Genomic DNA, 17,568 nt, shown 5'->3' with positions numbered 1-17,568 from the left:
TACCCTCTCACCAACAGAAATAAATGATCAGGGATTTTTGGACATTTCTTTCTGACATACTATTTGGACACATGATGCTGGGAGAAAGACACTACATTATACTGTCTGAAAACCTAAAGATAACATGTCTCTACATATGATTAAATGAAACATCAGTTGTACTGAATGCTCCAGCAGGCAGTAGTCACCTCCCATCACTGCCTGGAGAAGGCACCCACCCACGCACCATTTAATTATGTGACATGCTCCAAAAAATATACCCCCCCCCCCCCCCCCCGCTTGCCTCACTCCCTCCCCTGCCAAGGCTCACTGATCTGGGGCACATATGGACGTCTCCCCCCTCCTTCAGACCAGACCTGAGCAGCTCTGGCAAGCTTTGCGGCAGAGTGGTTAGCTGGTGCTGTACCAAGTTTTGGAGGATGGGGCCTGGCACTGCAAAAAAAGAATACTGGTACAAGTTAGAATGACTTGAATTGAAATTAACTTGGTTTGAGTAGTTGTATGTATTCATTTGAGATTTCATAAAGGCTTTCACTTAAAGTTTCACTATAACTTTTCTCATGGAGGGTCTGCCACCTACTTGGCAAGCAGGTAATGTTATCAAGTTACAAGCCAAGATATTTTTGATATTTTTAAAAAACACTTAAATAAAGGAATGCAAAATATCCAGGTTTAATGCCATACCGTGGAACATTATAGGACAAAGACATCTCTATGGTGGCAGACCCCCCACCAGAAAAGTTACATAGTGCATCTTTAAATTCTTTTCTCTCAGGTGAGATGCGGTTTATGGTTTTATGAATATAGGAAAATGTCGCTAATATCAGGTTCAACTATTGTGTTATCTGTGTGTGTTTTTATGTAAATACCATATATTAGATACAGAAGCAACTGATAAATGCAGGGGACAGCTAGTACAAATTGCTCAAATAAAAATCTGAATTCACTGTAACTTATTTAGATTTTTTACAGTGTATACTGGTGGTTAGACACATTTGGCAAGCAGATAATATAGAGGAGTGTCCATTTAAAGGAAATTACGAAACAAAACAATAACTTAACTAAATAGTGAATCTCCATTGGCCTGATGTGCAGATGTGCATGGCTCAACAAAGACGCTTAAACTAATGATTCTGGCTATGCCTTTCAGACCCTTTGGTCATGCATTTAAATGCACTGGTTTACATTGGAACAAGTCTTGCATTTGACTGAACTCAAATCAATATGGCTGTTAAGTGTGATGTCACTTCTGGGTCCAAGAATCAAAAACAATTGACATTTTTTAATTTTTTGTCTTTTTTTTAGTAACAACACATCTCATTACAAAAAAATAAATAAATAAAAATAAAAGGGATTGCAGTTGCTTAAAGCTAGCAAGGTGTGTGACAGAAAGTGTTGAGGTAAGAAGGCTAAGCTAGCATTAGCAGTGACCAGCAGTTAGTGTGATATACACACTGGTAATCCTATGTGATTCTGTATTTGTAGATTATTTACATATCTGATACAATTTGTGCTTAAACATACGTTTTTCAAAGGTAATTATTTCGTTCAGTGAATAAGTAAACAGCACCGTGGCATAGTGTCAAAAACAATGCTAGAAATCAGCTGTGATGTTGACAGTTGGGCCCAGAAGTGACATCATCACTTAACAATCTCGATTATGATTTTGGTTTGAACTCTCTGACCTGCAACAAACTGGATGCATTTTTTAATTTATTTTTTATGTTATTTTTATTTTTGCACCCGGCATGCCTGCACTGCTAAAACAAATAGCTACTTAAGTGATAATTTTAAGTAGATTTGTCTTGTTTTATTATCTTTAAAAAATATCTTGTTTCAATACATTTCTGAAAGATGTTTAATATTTTCTTTCAAAAATTATTCATGAAAAGGTACACATATTATTATTTCAATTACAGTTTTGTAGTCTTTTTTCAATGTTACCCAGAAAAAAATATCATTACCAATACCAATACCAAAACCAATATATCATTACCATTACAATACCATTTATCCTGGCAGATAAATGGTCTTTAAAGTATATTGAAGATCCACTATGTAACTTTTCAGCTTGATGCCATGGAAATCATTTGTTTCCTGGAATGTTCAACAGTATGACATTAAAACCTATTGTGTTTTTTTCAAAAATACCTAAAAGTCTTCTTACTGTGAGCTTTCCACAAATTTGTACCAGTGTCTTGTCCATCTCCATGGAAACTAGCAGGTGATGGCATTAGCCCATACTGTGGAACTTCTCCATATAGAAAAGCTACATAGTGCACTTTAAATCATCACTCAATAAATACATCAAGTTAGTTGGAACTTCTCAATTCAAATCAACTCAATAAATCCAAATCATTTGAACTCATAGCCATTAGTTTTTGACCAGCATCCTGGCTTAATGACATACCGTGGAACTTTCCGGGTAAAGCAAATCACACCTCCATTAAAGCTTGAAGTGAATTTTAAAAAAATCATCACCTGATAAATACCTAGTTGAAAATCAATAAAACCAAGTTAATTAACTCAAGTCATTTGAACCCAATGTAGCTATTGGCTTTTGCAGTGTTTTGCCTGCAGCCTGTACCCACGACACTCCTCTTTATCCCTCTGGCCAACTGTTCTCCTTCTCTCCACCAGGGGGAGGTGTGCCTGTCCCTCCCTTACCCATCCACTGGTATTACATTATCGCTGCTGGGAGCGCCTTGTTTCTCCTTGCGGCGGCCATCTTGGTAAGGGCGCTGTGCTGCTGTCGACAACACCTAGCAACATCTAAGAAGAACCAGCTCTCCGTAGCCTACCACAGCTCCTCCCAGTGCTTCCAGTATGCTAATTGGTCCTCTAGCATGGCTACGCCAGGGGTCGAACCAGTGCTAACGGTTAGATTGGACAGTCGCGATCGTCACCGAACCCTCTGCTAAAAAAAGTTTGCACCCAAACAAGGACAATTAAGCCAGATGCCCATCCAACTATCTGCAATCTACACCTGCTAAAATTGGTCTACCAACAAGGACATATGCGATGCTTCAATCGGATGTTTTATGTTAGATGTTATGTCAGATGCCCTGTCAGCTAGTTGCCATTGCCACTGGACAGTTTGCTAAAACAAACTGCCCCCCAAAATTAGGAGAATTAAGCCAGATGCCCATCCAGCTATCTGCTCTCACCCTCTGCTAAAATTGGTCTACAAACGAGGACATATGCTGATTTTTTTTTCCTAAGCTATCTATAAAATTGTACCCTTAAAATCTTCTAAATGAATCCAGATTCCCATTCATCTATGTGCTCTCACCACTGGAAACCTCTGAAATTAGCTTCCCAATATGTACAAGGCTTCAAATAATTTTGCCTGCTTGTTTTAAACCAGATGCCCTCCCAGCTAATCAATATCACCACAAAAAACCCTGTCAGGACACATGTAATGCCTGAATTGGAATTGTTTTTTTTGTTTTGTTTTTTACCAAATGCCCTCCCAGCTATGTGATATTGCCATTGGACACACTGCTAAAAACTGTCAGGTGTTGTTGCATGGTGATTTGGCAGATGCCCTCCCCAACTCTATTCTAAGATTGATCTACAAATCACAACACGTTTTTTGGGTTGCATGATGGTGATTTTAGATTGTATTCTAACCCGGATGCCCTTTCTAAACAGTTGTATCCAAACAGGACATGTTCTACCCTGATTATTGTTTAATATTTTGAATTTTCTGTTTTTCTTCAACTGCTCCATATTTCATCAGAGATTGTCGAATACTGATTTGACAGATTTTCATTTAAGCCTGATGCCCTACCTGTCACAATCATATTACCTGTCATATTACTATGACTAGAGTACAGACAATAAGTTACTCAATGACACAACAATGGCATGTATTTGGGCAAGAACTGGACTGGCCACCGTTTGGTTTAAGTAATTGCTTTACAAGACTACACTACTGCTGCCTATGTTCAAATTCTTAAATTAATTAGCAAGAACCGAACAGTGTGAATGTTTTGGTTGATTTAATTCATTTCCAACTAATTTCAATCAACATAAACCAGGTCTAAATGAAAACTAAACCAGGACTAAAACTGGTAACATGATGGACCCTACCTTTTCAAATATCAATGTTAAATTTGCTTTTTGGAGACAAGAGGATTTCTGCCAAACCTGGCTAAATCAAGACACTTGAGACCAGAGTAAAGGATTGTGGGAAAATAAATGTACCGACAACGGTCACATGTTAAGACTGGCACCACTGAAGAGGATTCCTGACACCATTTTGGTCCCAAACCAGAACTTATTATGCAATAGCTGTCAACATCAAACCGCTAGACTAGTTATTTTCAGCTCTAGCTACATAGAGGTATTCACTGCAATAAACAAATAGACGATATGAGTTCAAATAACTACCAGTCTTGAATAATTTAAAGCTGCACAGTGTAACTTTTCTGGTGGAGGTTTTGTCACCTGCTTATCTCATAGGAATGTTATTACTTTGCCTGGGATGTTCCACATAGCATTAAACTGAGTCGATTACTACTCGTTAGTTGTGGCCACATGGCTAAAAAAAGACTTGGTTTGGTAGAATCTCCTGCTTGTTTCCATGGAGATTGTTTAATGCCATCTAGTGCGACATTCCAAGCAAAAACAACATCTTCATAGAGAAAAAACCCTCCACCTAAAAACTTGCGTGGTGCCTTTTTAAATTCAGATTTTTATAGATTAATGAACATGTTTTAGGTCAATTCTGGTTTCAATTTTAGTCATTTAAGTTCGCCATTTGTTTTTCTTTATCAGCTGATCTTCCATTCAGCAATATGGCCAACCTTAAAAAATAAAGAAAATCATCTTATTGCAATCTGAGATACTAGGTCAAACAAGTTATACTTGCCAAAATAACTCAAATTCTCAAAGTTGTATTCATTAATTTTTACAGTGTCTTGCAGTGGCTAAACTTTATAAAATTAATTGGTTTCATCTATTCCCATTCAAAAAGATCTAATATTTTGCTTTAAACTGTTTGTCGCTACAGCAATAGTCCCATATTCCCATCACTCTGAACCCCATGGATTGTTAAAGAAAGGCCATATTACATTAGATTCTATTTGAGTCCAGCTTATAGGAAGTCCATTCTTAAATGCATTGCTTTTGCCTGTATAACTGTCGTAACGGTGCGGATAGGACCAAAGGATGCAGACCAGAGCAGTTTTAACAGTGTTTATTTACAGCGGTGAAAATGCAGTCTTTAAACAGGTCACAAGAGCAGGTACAGGAACCGGGGAGCGGGAGACGGGTCAGGCGGGTGCGGTGCAGGTAGAGGCGGGCAGGACAGGACCAGGACGGGGATCGAAGCAGGTGCGGTACCAGGGCAGGCGGATCAGACGAAGACCAGAGCGGGGAGCGGGTGACAAACCAGAGACCAGGACCGGACAGGAGACGAGACGAGCAGGAGACGAGACGAGCAGGAGACGAGACGAGCAGGGGACGAGACGAGCAGGAGACAAGACGAGCTGGAAGCGATACCGGGACTGGAACGTGGCGGCAGGAGCTGGGCGAGTAGAGGCAGGAATCTGGAGGGTGCATAAATCCAAATGAGCATTTGCCGGAAAGTACCATATAACAAAGCTTAGCAAGAAACATTCACGTTTTACACGCGGACGGTCTGGCACCGAGTGTAGACTGCCAAGCCTTCTTGTACTCAGCAGCAGGTGGTGGTGATTAGGCTGATGCACCCCAGGTGTGCACGGGAGGAGTCAGGCACTCCACCCAGCTCCAGACACACAGGTAGGGGAGGGGGAGAGAGCACGGGAGGACAGGGAAACTGACATCATGACAATAACATAATTACAGCCATTCAAACAACTGGACAGACCCAGTTGATGTTAACTATATTATTTGTTTTTTACATTATGTCTCAAATAATACAATTAGTGCTGTGATGGCAACTCAAAGCAATGCTGTAATGATGCAGTGGTTCAGAGTCTAGACAGGAGCAGGGCCATACAGGCTTAAAGGACACATATTATGCTGTTTTTTGGGTCTATGTTATAATACTTTTCTTATCACAAACTCTTTTTTTTTTTTTTTAAGGTTAAAATGTTAATTATGACATCACACCAGGGAATTCCATAATTTTCACAAATTGCTTCTTGATTGCTATAAGACTGTAATTTATATTTATAATAAGCATACACATTTTAAACGCTGTACCGATTTGAATGGGCTAACCAACATATTTATCAAACTTAACATTTATTAATATTACATCAGAGTTTTTTCAGAAGGTATTTATTTAAGAAATATTCCCAATTCTGGTTTTCAACTGTTAACTGATAATTTTAGAATTTAGCTTGTGTGTGTCCTTCCAAATATGCTAGCATAAATATATGAAGACAACAGGTAGCACACTATATACTTAAATATAGAAGTTGTAATTTCATATGAAAGCCAGCTATTTGAAATGCATTTATACAAGCTGTCATAGATTTTGAATATTTAGTTGGCATAGATAAATGTCAAGGGAAGGACATCTGGCTTAAATTTATCAAACCCCAGTATGTCTTCAAATCCTCTACCAGCCTAAACAGCCTATTGTTACTACTACCAATGTGTTTTGTTTTTTTTGTTTGTTTGTTTATTTGTATTATTAATTTAAATTCTGCATGTCCTCAATCTAGTACACCACTTACTACGCATTTGAATAACAACTTCATTTGATCAATCGTCTTGTCTTTTTGGCAATAAAGTTATCAGGCTTTGATGGATGTAGCCGCCATTTTGGCTCAACACATAAAATCTATTGTACATTGCGTTTTTGAATATGGTCTTGTTATGGTTTGATGGTGGTGTAAATATCTCCAACTGTGAGCTGTCATCTGTGGCTGATTTATAATCCTACATCTCCCACAATGCATCAGGAGCAGCTGGGTGCCATAAGGAGGATGTTATGTGCAAACTCAGAGAGGAGCCAAGAGGAAACAGTGAAAGCCCAAGCTGTTTGATAGATTAGAGGAGGAGGCTTTGTGTGAGATGCAGACAGTTATAGCATTTTAAATTTCTACATGACATAAACTGAAACATGGATACATAAGTTTAAAAAGTTAAAATGGTTGAAGTTCGAATTTGACTAGTTTACATGCAATAGTCCAGTGCTTTATTGCAGCAATGATTAATTGACCAGTGGTGACTAGGGACACACCAATCCAGGTTTTTCTGTTCCGATACCAATTTCGGTTCTTCGGCTTTAAGTATCTGCAGATATTCAATATGAACTGAGACAAGGGTAGGGCCAAGGGCCAGTCCATGTGTGAAAATTATGTCTCATGCTCCCTGAACCACTCTTTCACTATTTGAGCCCGATGAATCATCTTGGAATATGTTTATAAATATAGTAGAGCCTTATAAAAATATTAATATTAAGAGACATTTTGGACTAGTACTGATAAGTAAATCGTCTTATTACACCAATTAATATACCACAATGGGATATCAATTGAACTGATATCTTGGAAGCTGATATCCAATCCAACAAAATGTTCAATATTGGCACAGATATCTGATACCAGTATTGTATTCGTGCGCCCCTAATTGCGACTAGTCTACTCTAAAAAATAATTGCTATTGTTAACTTATACAGACTCAAAGACACACAAAAAGACCTTTTTATAACAGACCATGACATCATTAATTCAAAATGGCAAAAAAGAATAAACTGTGGATTTTCATTAATAATACACATTATTCATAAATATTCTTAATTAATTAATATTCTTAATTCTTCAGCCTTCAGTCATCATGTCAACCTTTATTTAGTTGATAATGTATTTACAAGTCTCACTGTCAAATAGAAATTATCATTTGACTAGTTGACTACCTAAATTATTGTAAGTTGCAGCCCTAAATAGTTTTGAGTTGTGCACTATGTAACTTTTCTGGTAGAGGATCTGCTTGCTTGTCTCCATGGAGATGTATTTGCTCTGTCAGAAGTGTTCCACAGTATGGTATTAAATTTGTCCATGTTGCTCTTGTTAAGTAAGTACCTTGAAAAACATGCATTAATTCTGTGATAGAACCCGCTTGTCTTTATGAAGATAGATCAAGTTTAATGTCATACTGTGAAACATTCCAGGCAAAGCAATAACTTCACCATAGAGACTAGTGGGTGGTGTGCTGTCCTCCAGAAAAGTTACATATTGCACATTTAAATGATTAACCAAACAAAATAGATATATTTTGCTTCCTAATCTTTTACTTCAAATATGCCTCTTTACTTTACCATATGAATACACCATTAGTAAATTAAAGCTACAGGTTTTATAATATACTTTACTACAGAAACTAAAATAAATATGAACTATGCACCAGTCAGCAAAACTGCACTTGTTCTTTATCAGCAAAAACCTATTTCAATTTGTCCCCATTTAGCTTCAGACACTCCTTTTGGCACCCTCTAGCTTAATGCTTTTAAACCTAGCTCCTTCCCCCATCTCACGCGCCAAGCCGCTAATCATAGTAATTAGTTAATGGGCTGATAACATTTCTTAAAGCTACAGTAAGCACTTTTCTGTCCCATATATACCACACTTGGTCCAAAACTGTTGCCAAGCGTTCTTCTTACTCTGGGATGTAAAAATATATACGCATTGGCCTTTGGAGACCTCACTACTCAATCTAGACCTGTGCCTTGCCAAAACATTTCCACCATTTTGAATTCAAGCCAGGAAGTGCATCAACAAAAACGCAAACTTTACTTTTCAAAGGTCCTATATTATGCTAATCTAGCTTGCACTTAACCATGACATAATAGCTACCAATTGGGCTAGCCAAATTTCTTCCTCCAATGTTTTCCATCTGCTCCATGCTTTTACAGTAAAAGTAAACCTCTACGTTCAAATTTGATTAATTATACAGCCCTACAAGCTAGCTACAATTTTTTAGCACCACAGAAACTACTACTCTTTGTAACACACCAAAATATAGTATTTGCACTCTCTCCTGACATTTTTCAATTTCATATCAATTAAGATTTTTAAATTAATCCAACACATTTTATTTTGACATTACAATACAGAAATGACAATGCTACAAGGTCCAGAATAGCCCAAAATAGGCTGGCAAGATTAATCATAATCAAATTGTATTAGTGAGTTCATATTTCAGTAATTTTGTCAGTTCTTTTGGATGTGTTTAAATGTGAACTTTGAACAGAATCCCATTATTAAAACTGAAATCACGAATTTAATCACATCTGCAATACTTGTCAGAAAAATCATAAATTGATATTTTTCCCCAAATCCTTCAGCCATAGTTCAAAAAGCAAGACAAATGTGTGATATAGGACCTCAATACAACCACTGTCCAAATAAGTCTAAGTCCATGTAACACTGTGAAAGAGTGAAATGTTGATTTCAATGCATCCTTATTGAATGAACAGTCTTATGCCATACTATGTTAATATGTGATGGTGTGTTTGACTTAAAATGGATCACTAGAGTCTTTTGTCAATGAATAAAGTCATATTTTTGTATTAAAATTGTTTGTCATTACTACAAAATATAAAATGTAATCACTATTATGGGAATTGGAAAAATGGGTATGTGTGTAGTAGGGTTGTTAAAACTATTGAAAATCAGATACTAAAAAAGTCACATTCACAGGACAGTAATAAACCTTTCCTGAAAAGCTTCAGAATTATCTTGAGCTGTATCAGAACAAGATCACATTGACTAATATACGCCCATGGACCACTGTGGAACCTACCTGAACGACTGAGAGATTACACATGCCACATGTTAATATAAAAGAAAGTACTACCATTTAATGCTGAAAATCAACTTCTATTGTCTGAAGAAAGTGTGTTTTTAATTACTGTGACATCAGATTCGATATTGAGTATCGAATTTATTCCTTAGTATCGAAATCAAGTTTAAATTTTATTACAGTTGTCCCTCACAATATCACAGTTCACCTTTCGCAGTCTCACTGTTTCGTGTATTTTTTTTGTGCAATTTTGCATGCTTTTATCAGAGTGTATGAACGCGTATTGTGTTCTGCATCCTGATTGGCCAAGGGACTGTAGACCATTGTCAATCAATCTCCTCCGCGCTGTGCCTCCTGTACAGTACAGAATGGTTTCTGCCAAATTTACATAAATGTTCCATCACAGTGTGACTCTGAAGTGCTGTATGTTTGCAAGTTTTCTCCCCAACAAAACCCATAATGTTTTATCTGGCCATTTCTGGTATAAAGTGCTACTCTGTTTTCTTCCAGAAGTGAGAAAACCAGTGGAGTCTGGAGATGGACGACTTTTCAGTGGAAGAAACTCACTCAATGGAGGTACATTTTCCACAAAATATGACTTTGATGTTATAATTTCAGATGGGGGGTATGGGGCCTATATAACTTTATGAGAGATTCACAGTTTTTTGGCACTTCTGATCCATAAATGTTGAACCATTATTTTTTAAGGATTGTCTCCACAAACTTGTCATATTAATCTTATGGCTTCAATCACGTCTTTGTAATGGCACCACTTTTGGATTTTTTAATAAAATCTGAGCCTGAATAACAACAGCCAGCATGCTAACCGCACACTTCTTGTTACATGAACAGTTTTCAATCTCAAGAGCAGCTTAAATACTGAGGCAACCATAAAATTCTAACCTGTCCTCAAGTTCAGTTTAAACTAGAGTTGTGTAGATATCTCTAATTGCTGTCTTAGCCTAGCCTAGCTTCTTACTTCAACCTTCCTCGTACATTTTCTGTGAGTTATAACCATAGATCTATATTATAACAACTAATCTTATTAGTCGTTATAAGCATGGATTTTCCCATTGCTTACATTGTACTTTGCCATGAAATCTTTAAAAGGTAAATGCACAAATGTTGAACCTGTTGATTTCTATTAGTGACTAGATCCAAAAATTACCTGTATTACAACTAAATGGTGTGATGTCATCTGAAGCTCAGCAATGCAAGCCTAACTTGTGACTCATTTCTCTTGCAGGTTTCCCGTTCTCAGACTGGAACACCCCCTCCCCCTCCTCAGACCCTCCAGTTACACTGGTCTCAGAGAAGGACAACTCGTGGCTCTATACCCTGGACCCTATTTTGGTGACCATCATCGTCATGTCATCTCTAGGAGTCCTGTTGGGAGCTGTGTGCGCAGGTCTGCTCCTCTACTGCACATGTTCCTACAGTGGTCTGTCATCAAGATCATCAACAACGCTTGAAAACTACAACTTCGAATTGTACGATGGGCTCAAGCACAAAGTGAAGCTCAACCAACAACGGTGCTGTACAGAGGCGTGAAAATGAACTAAATCAGGACAAGAAAGATTGACAAGACATAGCGGCCATTTTGTGGAACTATATCTGTAAAGAGACACTTTATGAATAGACACAAAATGGAAAACAAAGTTTACTTAATCCAAACTCAACCAACAACAATGCTGTACTGGGGTATGAATATGGACCAAATCAGGACAAGACATGTGGAATTATATCTATAAAGACAGATTACTTTTTTAATGCAGAAAACACAACAATGCTGCTGTACGAAAACTTAAAAATTTACAAAATCTGGACCAGAAACACCTGCCATTTTGTGGAAATATAACTGTAACGACCCTTTCTGAATAGGTACAAAATGGCAGATGGAGTTTAAACCAATGTCAACCAACAAAGCTGCAGGACGGTGGAATGAACAAAAACAAAATTTGGACAATAAATTACATCCATTTTGTGTACCATCCACTATTTCTGTACAGTCACTTCCTGAGTATAGAAACCACAAAATGGATGATACTTTAGCCAATTTCAAACAACAACACTGCTGCTCAGAGGCATGAAAATATACCAAATTAGGACAAGAAATATGGACAAGGCACAGTGGCCATTTTGTGGAAATATATCTATAAAGATGGATTACTTCCTTAATGGAGGAAAAACAAAATGGCAGATAAAGCTCAACCAACAACGCAGATGCATGAAGGAATTGAGAATGTAGAACACAAATAGTGGCTCCCTCTTTTTAGCATTACTTGAGGTAAAAACTAATGTTAACATTTGGACAAAAACATGATGGACAAAGCGGCTATTTTGTGGAATATTATTGTAAAATCACTTCCTAAACAGACAAACCACAAAATCTCAACTACCTGTACAGAAGCATGAAGATCAACTAAATCTAGACGTCAAAACATGGACAAGAAACAGCGGCCATTTTGTGAAGCCTATCCATAAAAAACGGCGTTATTTTCTGATAAAACAATAAACAACATGATGGATGCAGTTTTAGCCAATCTCAACCAACAACACGACTGCATAGTGTGAAAAGAAATTAAATCTAGACTTCAAATTGCGGCTATTTTGTCAAACTTCTTCTGAATCTTCTGATTATTCCAAATAGACAAACCACAAAATGGTGGACGAAGTTGCAGCCAATCTCGCCCAAATACACGACTGCACAGCATGAAAACAAATATCTAATCTGAACTTCAAATTCAATTCAAGTGTGACAATTATAAGAAAAAAGTTTTATTATTTTTACAAAAACATGGGCATTTTATGAATAGATAAACTACACAATGCAGGACTAAGTTACAGCCAACAAGGTTACAACATCAATAAAGAATATCTGGACTCTTGTCCTTGGGAATGAAGGCTTTCCATTAAAACAAAAACTGAGCTTGAAACATGCAAACTTGTGGTATTTCTGTATTTTGGATAGACAAACATAAAAAATGTCAAAACGTTAAAGTATTACCAGTAATACAAAACACACAACGGCAACCATTTTCAAAGTACGCAATCACAATTTGAAGCGAATATCGGGCAAAAGTGGACACTGCTATCATAGCTTAAATGTTGGCAAGCTGGACCGATATGTTAACTCCTCAACGAACAAGCCTCAAAAGTAGACAGTTCTTTGTACAACAGACAGAAACAAAGATTGTCAGCTATTTAAGGCCTCAAATGAAATCACAAAGTACTGGAAGTGTTAATAATGTTTGGATATTGTAAGCTATTTTGGAAAGATGGTAGAAGTTAGAAATTGTCAGCGAAAGTGGCCTAGATAGCTCCTTTGTGTGGCCATTTTTGTTATTACACCTATCGAAACTTCACCCTCTGTGGTAATTTTAGTCTATAGACTTTCCTTGCACTGTTTTATGTTGGCGCCAATGTGGTAGAAAGACTTAAGAGAGGCATTTTGTACATTTTTTAAAGCAATTTTATGTTTTTAATTGTTTTGTTGGAGACTGTTGTTCCTTGTCCCCTGTCTTGTTTATAAAGAATGGCGGATTAACAGAGTTTTGCAACCTATGGATTGCGATAAAATTGTGAAATGGACTTCTTTTTTTTTTCTTAAGATGGAAAAATGCACATCGGAAAGTCAAAAATGTTGGAATAGCCTAGAGTGACAAGGAAAGACACTAGTTTCCTGTGGAGCATATAAAAGCCATGGAAGTAAGGACCTATACCCCTAAAAATTCTACATTTTGGGATGATTTTATATAATTTTGGACCGTTTTTGAAACACAAACTTCTGAATGGACTGAAGCCATGAGAAGGAGAGTGTCGCATGTTCACTGACCCCTTATTTCATAAACACAGTGGATTTAAATGTACAAAGTAAGAAACATGTCAATGGAAGCTGGGGTTATGCAGATGGGATGGGGAAGATTGACAAATGTAAAAAACCTAATTTAGACATTGCTTAAAATGAACCAGTTTCCACAAATTGACAATGTATTTGAAATGCACACATTTTGTTTTACTTTTTGCCAATTGCAGATTAAAAAATATATATTTATTTTGAATTTTGACCAAATAACCAAGAAAAAAAAGTCATAGTTTTAATCAAGACTTGTTAATTGATTTTTACATTTCTAAATGAATGTTTTGATGAAATAAAATTTTCCCTACTCCAGTGCCTAACCCAGCTTCACAAACACCACTAGGAGGTGCTCTACAAATGAATGGATACCATTTGCTGCTGAGAGGCCTGAATTTCACATTTGGTTTATTATATTTTTGACCTGCTCTTCTTCTCTGGACCCCGCAGACTCTATCAAAGTGCCTAGGCCTTCAGAGCCAGTATTGGACACACACAAACAGTGACACCTTCCCCTGGTGGCGGGAGGAAGGACCACACGCCCCCTTGTTTTTCGCACTGCTCAGACTGCTGTTTTGTTTTAAAGGGGCTTTGTACAGAAATGCTCTTTTTATGATTGTTATTATAATTATTGTTATGATTATTTAATAAAGGATTTATACCAAAACCATCGGAGGATTTGTGTCTATAACTTCAAGAAGAACACTATTACTGGGCCATGTTAATATACGAAATATAGTACAATATTGACAAACTGCTGATAATATTAATACATGCAATGCTTAAAGGTGCATTATTGAACTTTTCCATAATGTTCCACAGTATTGTAATTGATTAACTGCAGGTTAGATAAGCATAATACAAGTGTTTTATTGTCCAAAAATACCTTAAAACGTGCATTCTTACTGTGAGTGGGGTCACCTCTCCACAGATTTAGCCTGTAACTTGGCCTGCTGGCATCACCTTTGTCACCATGGATAGGCAAGTTTAATACCATACCGGGGAGCACGCAGGCAAAGTGGGCCCTCCATCAGAAAAGTTATCTAGCAGCAGGTATTATAATTACTCAAAACTGCAAATCAATAGTGCAATATTGTGATAAATGATAATATTGAAACTACTTTATGCCACTGACAATAGTGCAAGATAATTCCAGTAAAGCATAAAAAGGTCACTAAAAGGTCTGAGCTGTGAAAAATAACATAATGAACAAATAAATAACCATAGAAGTTACCACTTTCAAAGCAATGCACTTTAAGTAACAGATATGGGACCATTTACCATTTACTACTTTTTCTTTTACATAAAAAATAGCAAGAATCTCCCCATTATAGCAAAGAAAATGTACAAATGATGAATACTGAGCCCCAAAATATATTATTTCAGTCATTATAGAAATTATTGTGACCTAGTAAGTAGAAGTATTATTAGCAGTATTATCGATTAGTAACATAGTAGTGGTAGTAGTAGTAGTAGTAGTAGTAGTAGTAGTAATAGTAGCAGTAGTAGTAGTATTCATGTTACATGCAACACAACATTTTGAGGACTTTTTCCCATTCACAATTTTAATAATAAAAATAAAAATTAACATGTTATTTAGATGCAGATCCATTATACTTTTATCCATTCGTGTTTTAAAATTATTTATGCAACAATCTGAATAAATCCAAAACACATAGACTAGGATGCTGGAAAACACTGTACACAGGTCCGTTCTACTACTTCTATAAGATGCACAACAAAAGAACTGGAATTAGATGAATTAACTCAAAACAACATCAGGCATAATATAATAATAATGGCTTACACTTGTAATGCGCTTTACAGGCTTGTCAAAGCCTCTCAAAGCGCTACACTACAGTCATTATTCATTCATTTCCACACTTGGTGATGGTAAACTACTATTGTAGCCACAGCTGCCCTGGGGTAGACTGACAGAAGCGAGGCTGCCAATCTGCGCCATCGACCCCTCCGACCACCACCTATCATTCGAGCACACACCACTTTCATACTAGGCAATGTGGGTGAAGTGTCTTGCCTAAGGACACAACAACAGAACTTGGTCCGAGTGGGACTCGATCCTCCGACCTTCGGGTCCAGAACACACTGGAGGGACTATGTCTCTCAGCTGGCCTGGGAACGCCTTGGGGTCCCACCATGAGCTGGAGGAAGTGTCTGGGGTGGGGGAAGTCTGGGAAGTCTGCTGGTCTCGCAAACAGATAAGAAGAGGAAGTTGGATGGATAAAAGCATTAAAAGGCCACACTTCCCATGCCCATTCATTCATCTTCATCACACAAAATGGATCAATCAGTCAATATATAAAAAAACATATTTACCAACGTTGGCTCAATCATCAAAAATAAGTAACCCAACTAACGCCCTGGCCACCCACAGGAACCTAGCATTCGACTGTCAAACAGGGATAACACTCTGGGATAACACTCTGGGTCAGGGGCGACACCAAGTGGTTCCACCCATTACAAAAAGATAATACGGATTCGGCAATGGTCCCATTTCTTTTCTTTTTTTTTTTTTTTTTTTTCATCAATGCTAGTAAAAAAACACACACATTTCTTTCCACTTATATTTTATAAAAGTTTAAACAATGAATAATTATTTAGTTTTAATTCTAATATTTGTATTCAGATTGTATTTCTTGGTTTACTTTTTACTCATTGTTGACTAGCTCTCATTGTGCTGAAGAAGAAACGACTAAACATTTCCTAGTGCCCAATTACCCACAAACTCCTTTCAAAACTTGAAGTTGTACTTTTTAATTGCAGTAAAAATACTCAGAGGAGCCGTCACTACCACATTAGTAAGGTTTCTGCTCAGATCCTCTCATCTCTCCCATTAAAGTAGACCTGAGCCAGACCCAGTTTAGGAGCAGACTTCAAAGATTTAGTAAAAAAAAAAAAACAACACAGCGCCACTCGCACAATGTGGAGAGAAAGAAGGAAAAAAAGAGAGAGAAAGGGAGAGAGAGGGAGTGAGAGAAAGAGAGTGGGGAGATTGGAAGAGAAAGGGGGTGGGAAAGTGGGGGAGAGACAGAAAAGAGAGAAAGAGCGTGAGGGAGAGAGAGAGAGAAAGGGAGGGAGAGTGAGTGACAGAAAGAGAGGGAGAGAAAGAGAGTGGGGAAGAGACAGAAAAGAGAACGAGTGGGAGAGAGAGAGAGAGAAAGGGAGAGTGAGAAAAGGAGGGCAAGTGAGTGAGAGAGGGGGAGAGAGAGAAAAGAGAGAAAGAGAGGGAGGGAGGGAGCGAGAGAGAGAAAAGGATGGAGAGTGAGTGAGAGAAAGAGAGGGAGAGAGAAAGAGAGGACGGCAGAGGGGGGGAGTGTAAAGAATAGTGAGACATACAGGAGAGGGGGAGGCGGGGGGGGGGGGGGTAGCGAGACAGAATGATGCTCAGAGAAGACAGAGGGAGATAAAGAGGAAAGAGACAAAGAAAAATTTGGAAGGAGAGAAAAAGAGAGAGAGAGAGAGACTCATCTGAATAAACATAGGCTTGAACTATGAATGATTTAAGTCTGAGCTGATATGCTAAATAGTACTAATCAAGTGTCTCTGGTAGGACTTAAACTAACAATCATCCAGTTATTATGCAACTTCTAACAACTGCACAACATGGCCTTGACCTAAATGGTTTTAGTCATTCCTTACTTGTCTAAAATGCTGAATTTTCTGTCTAATTTGTAATTTTGTCAACAATACAGTGTCTTACTCTGCTACATCCCAAATCCCATTAAGGATCCCATAAATTTTAGGCATATTGCTTATTTTTAGGCTTACTGCTTTTGTCATTACAGCTAAGTTGGCTAAAGTTAACGTTGCATCGTTAAGTCCCCAAAATGTCCTCTAGCTTTCTCTTTGGTGAAATTCTAGCTTGTTAATTTTGGTGACAACATTTTGGGAGCATAAATGGGGCATATAATACTCAGGTACAAGTCTCTTTTACAGAAGAAGGTATT

At 37.5% G+C, this 17,568-nt stretch overlaps 1 protein-coding gene across 2 annotated transcripts in view; it reads left to right on the top strand.

Annotated features, from left to right (window-relative positions):
• Window positions 1–14,264, top strand: part of nrp2a (neuropilin 2a) — a 143,189-nt gene extending 128,925 nt beyond the window's left edge. For both annotated transcript variants that reach the window (XM_033980416.2, XM_055227810.1), the window contains 2 exons: window positions 10,255–10,320; window positions 10,991–14,264. In XM_033980416.2, coding sequence (XP_033836307.1) covers window positions 10,255–10,320; window positions 10,991–11,295 — 371 coding nt within the window. In that variant the 3' untranslated portion in view covers window positions 11,296–14,264. The remainder of the gene's footprint in view (window positions 1–10,254; window positions 10,321–10,990) is intronic.
• Window positions 14,265–17,568: the final 3,304 nt, after the last annotated feature.

The sequence above is a fragment of the Periophthalmus magnuspinnatus genome, chromosome 2 (genome assembly GCF_009829125.3).
Source record: "Periophthalmus magnuspinnatus isolate fPerMag1 chromosome 2, fPerMag1.2.pri, whole genome shotgun sequence".
In the NCBI taxonomy this organism is placed as follows: Eukaryota; Metazoa; Chordata; class Actinopteri; order Gobiiformes; family Gobiidae; genus Periophthalmus; species Periophthalmus magnuspinnatus.
This window is presented reverse-complemented; position numbering and strand designations above follow the sequence as displayed.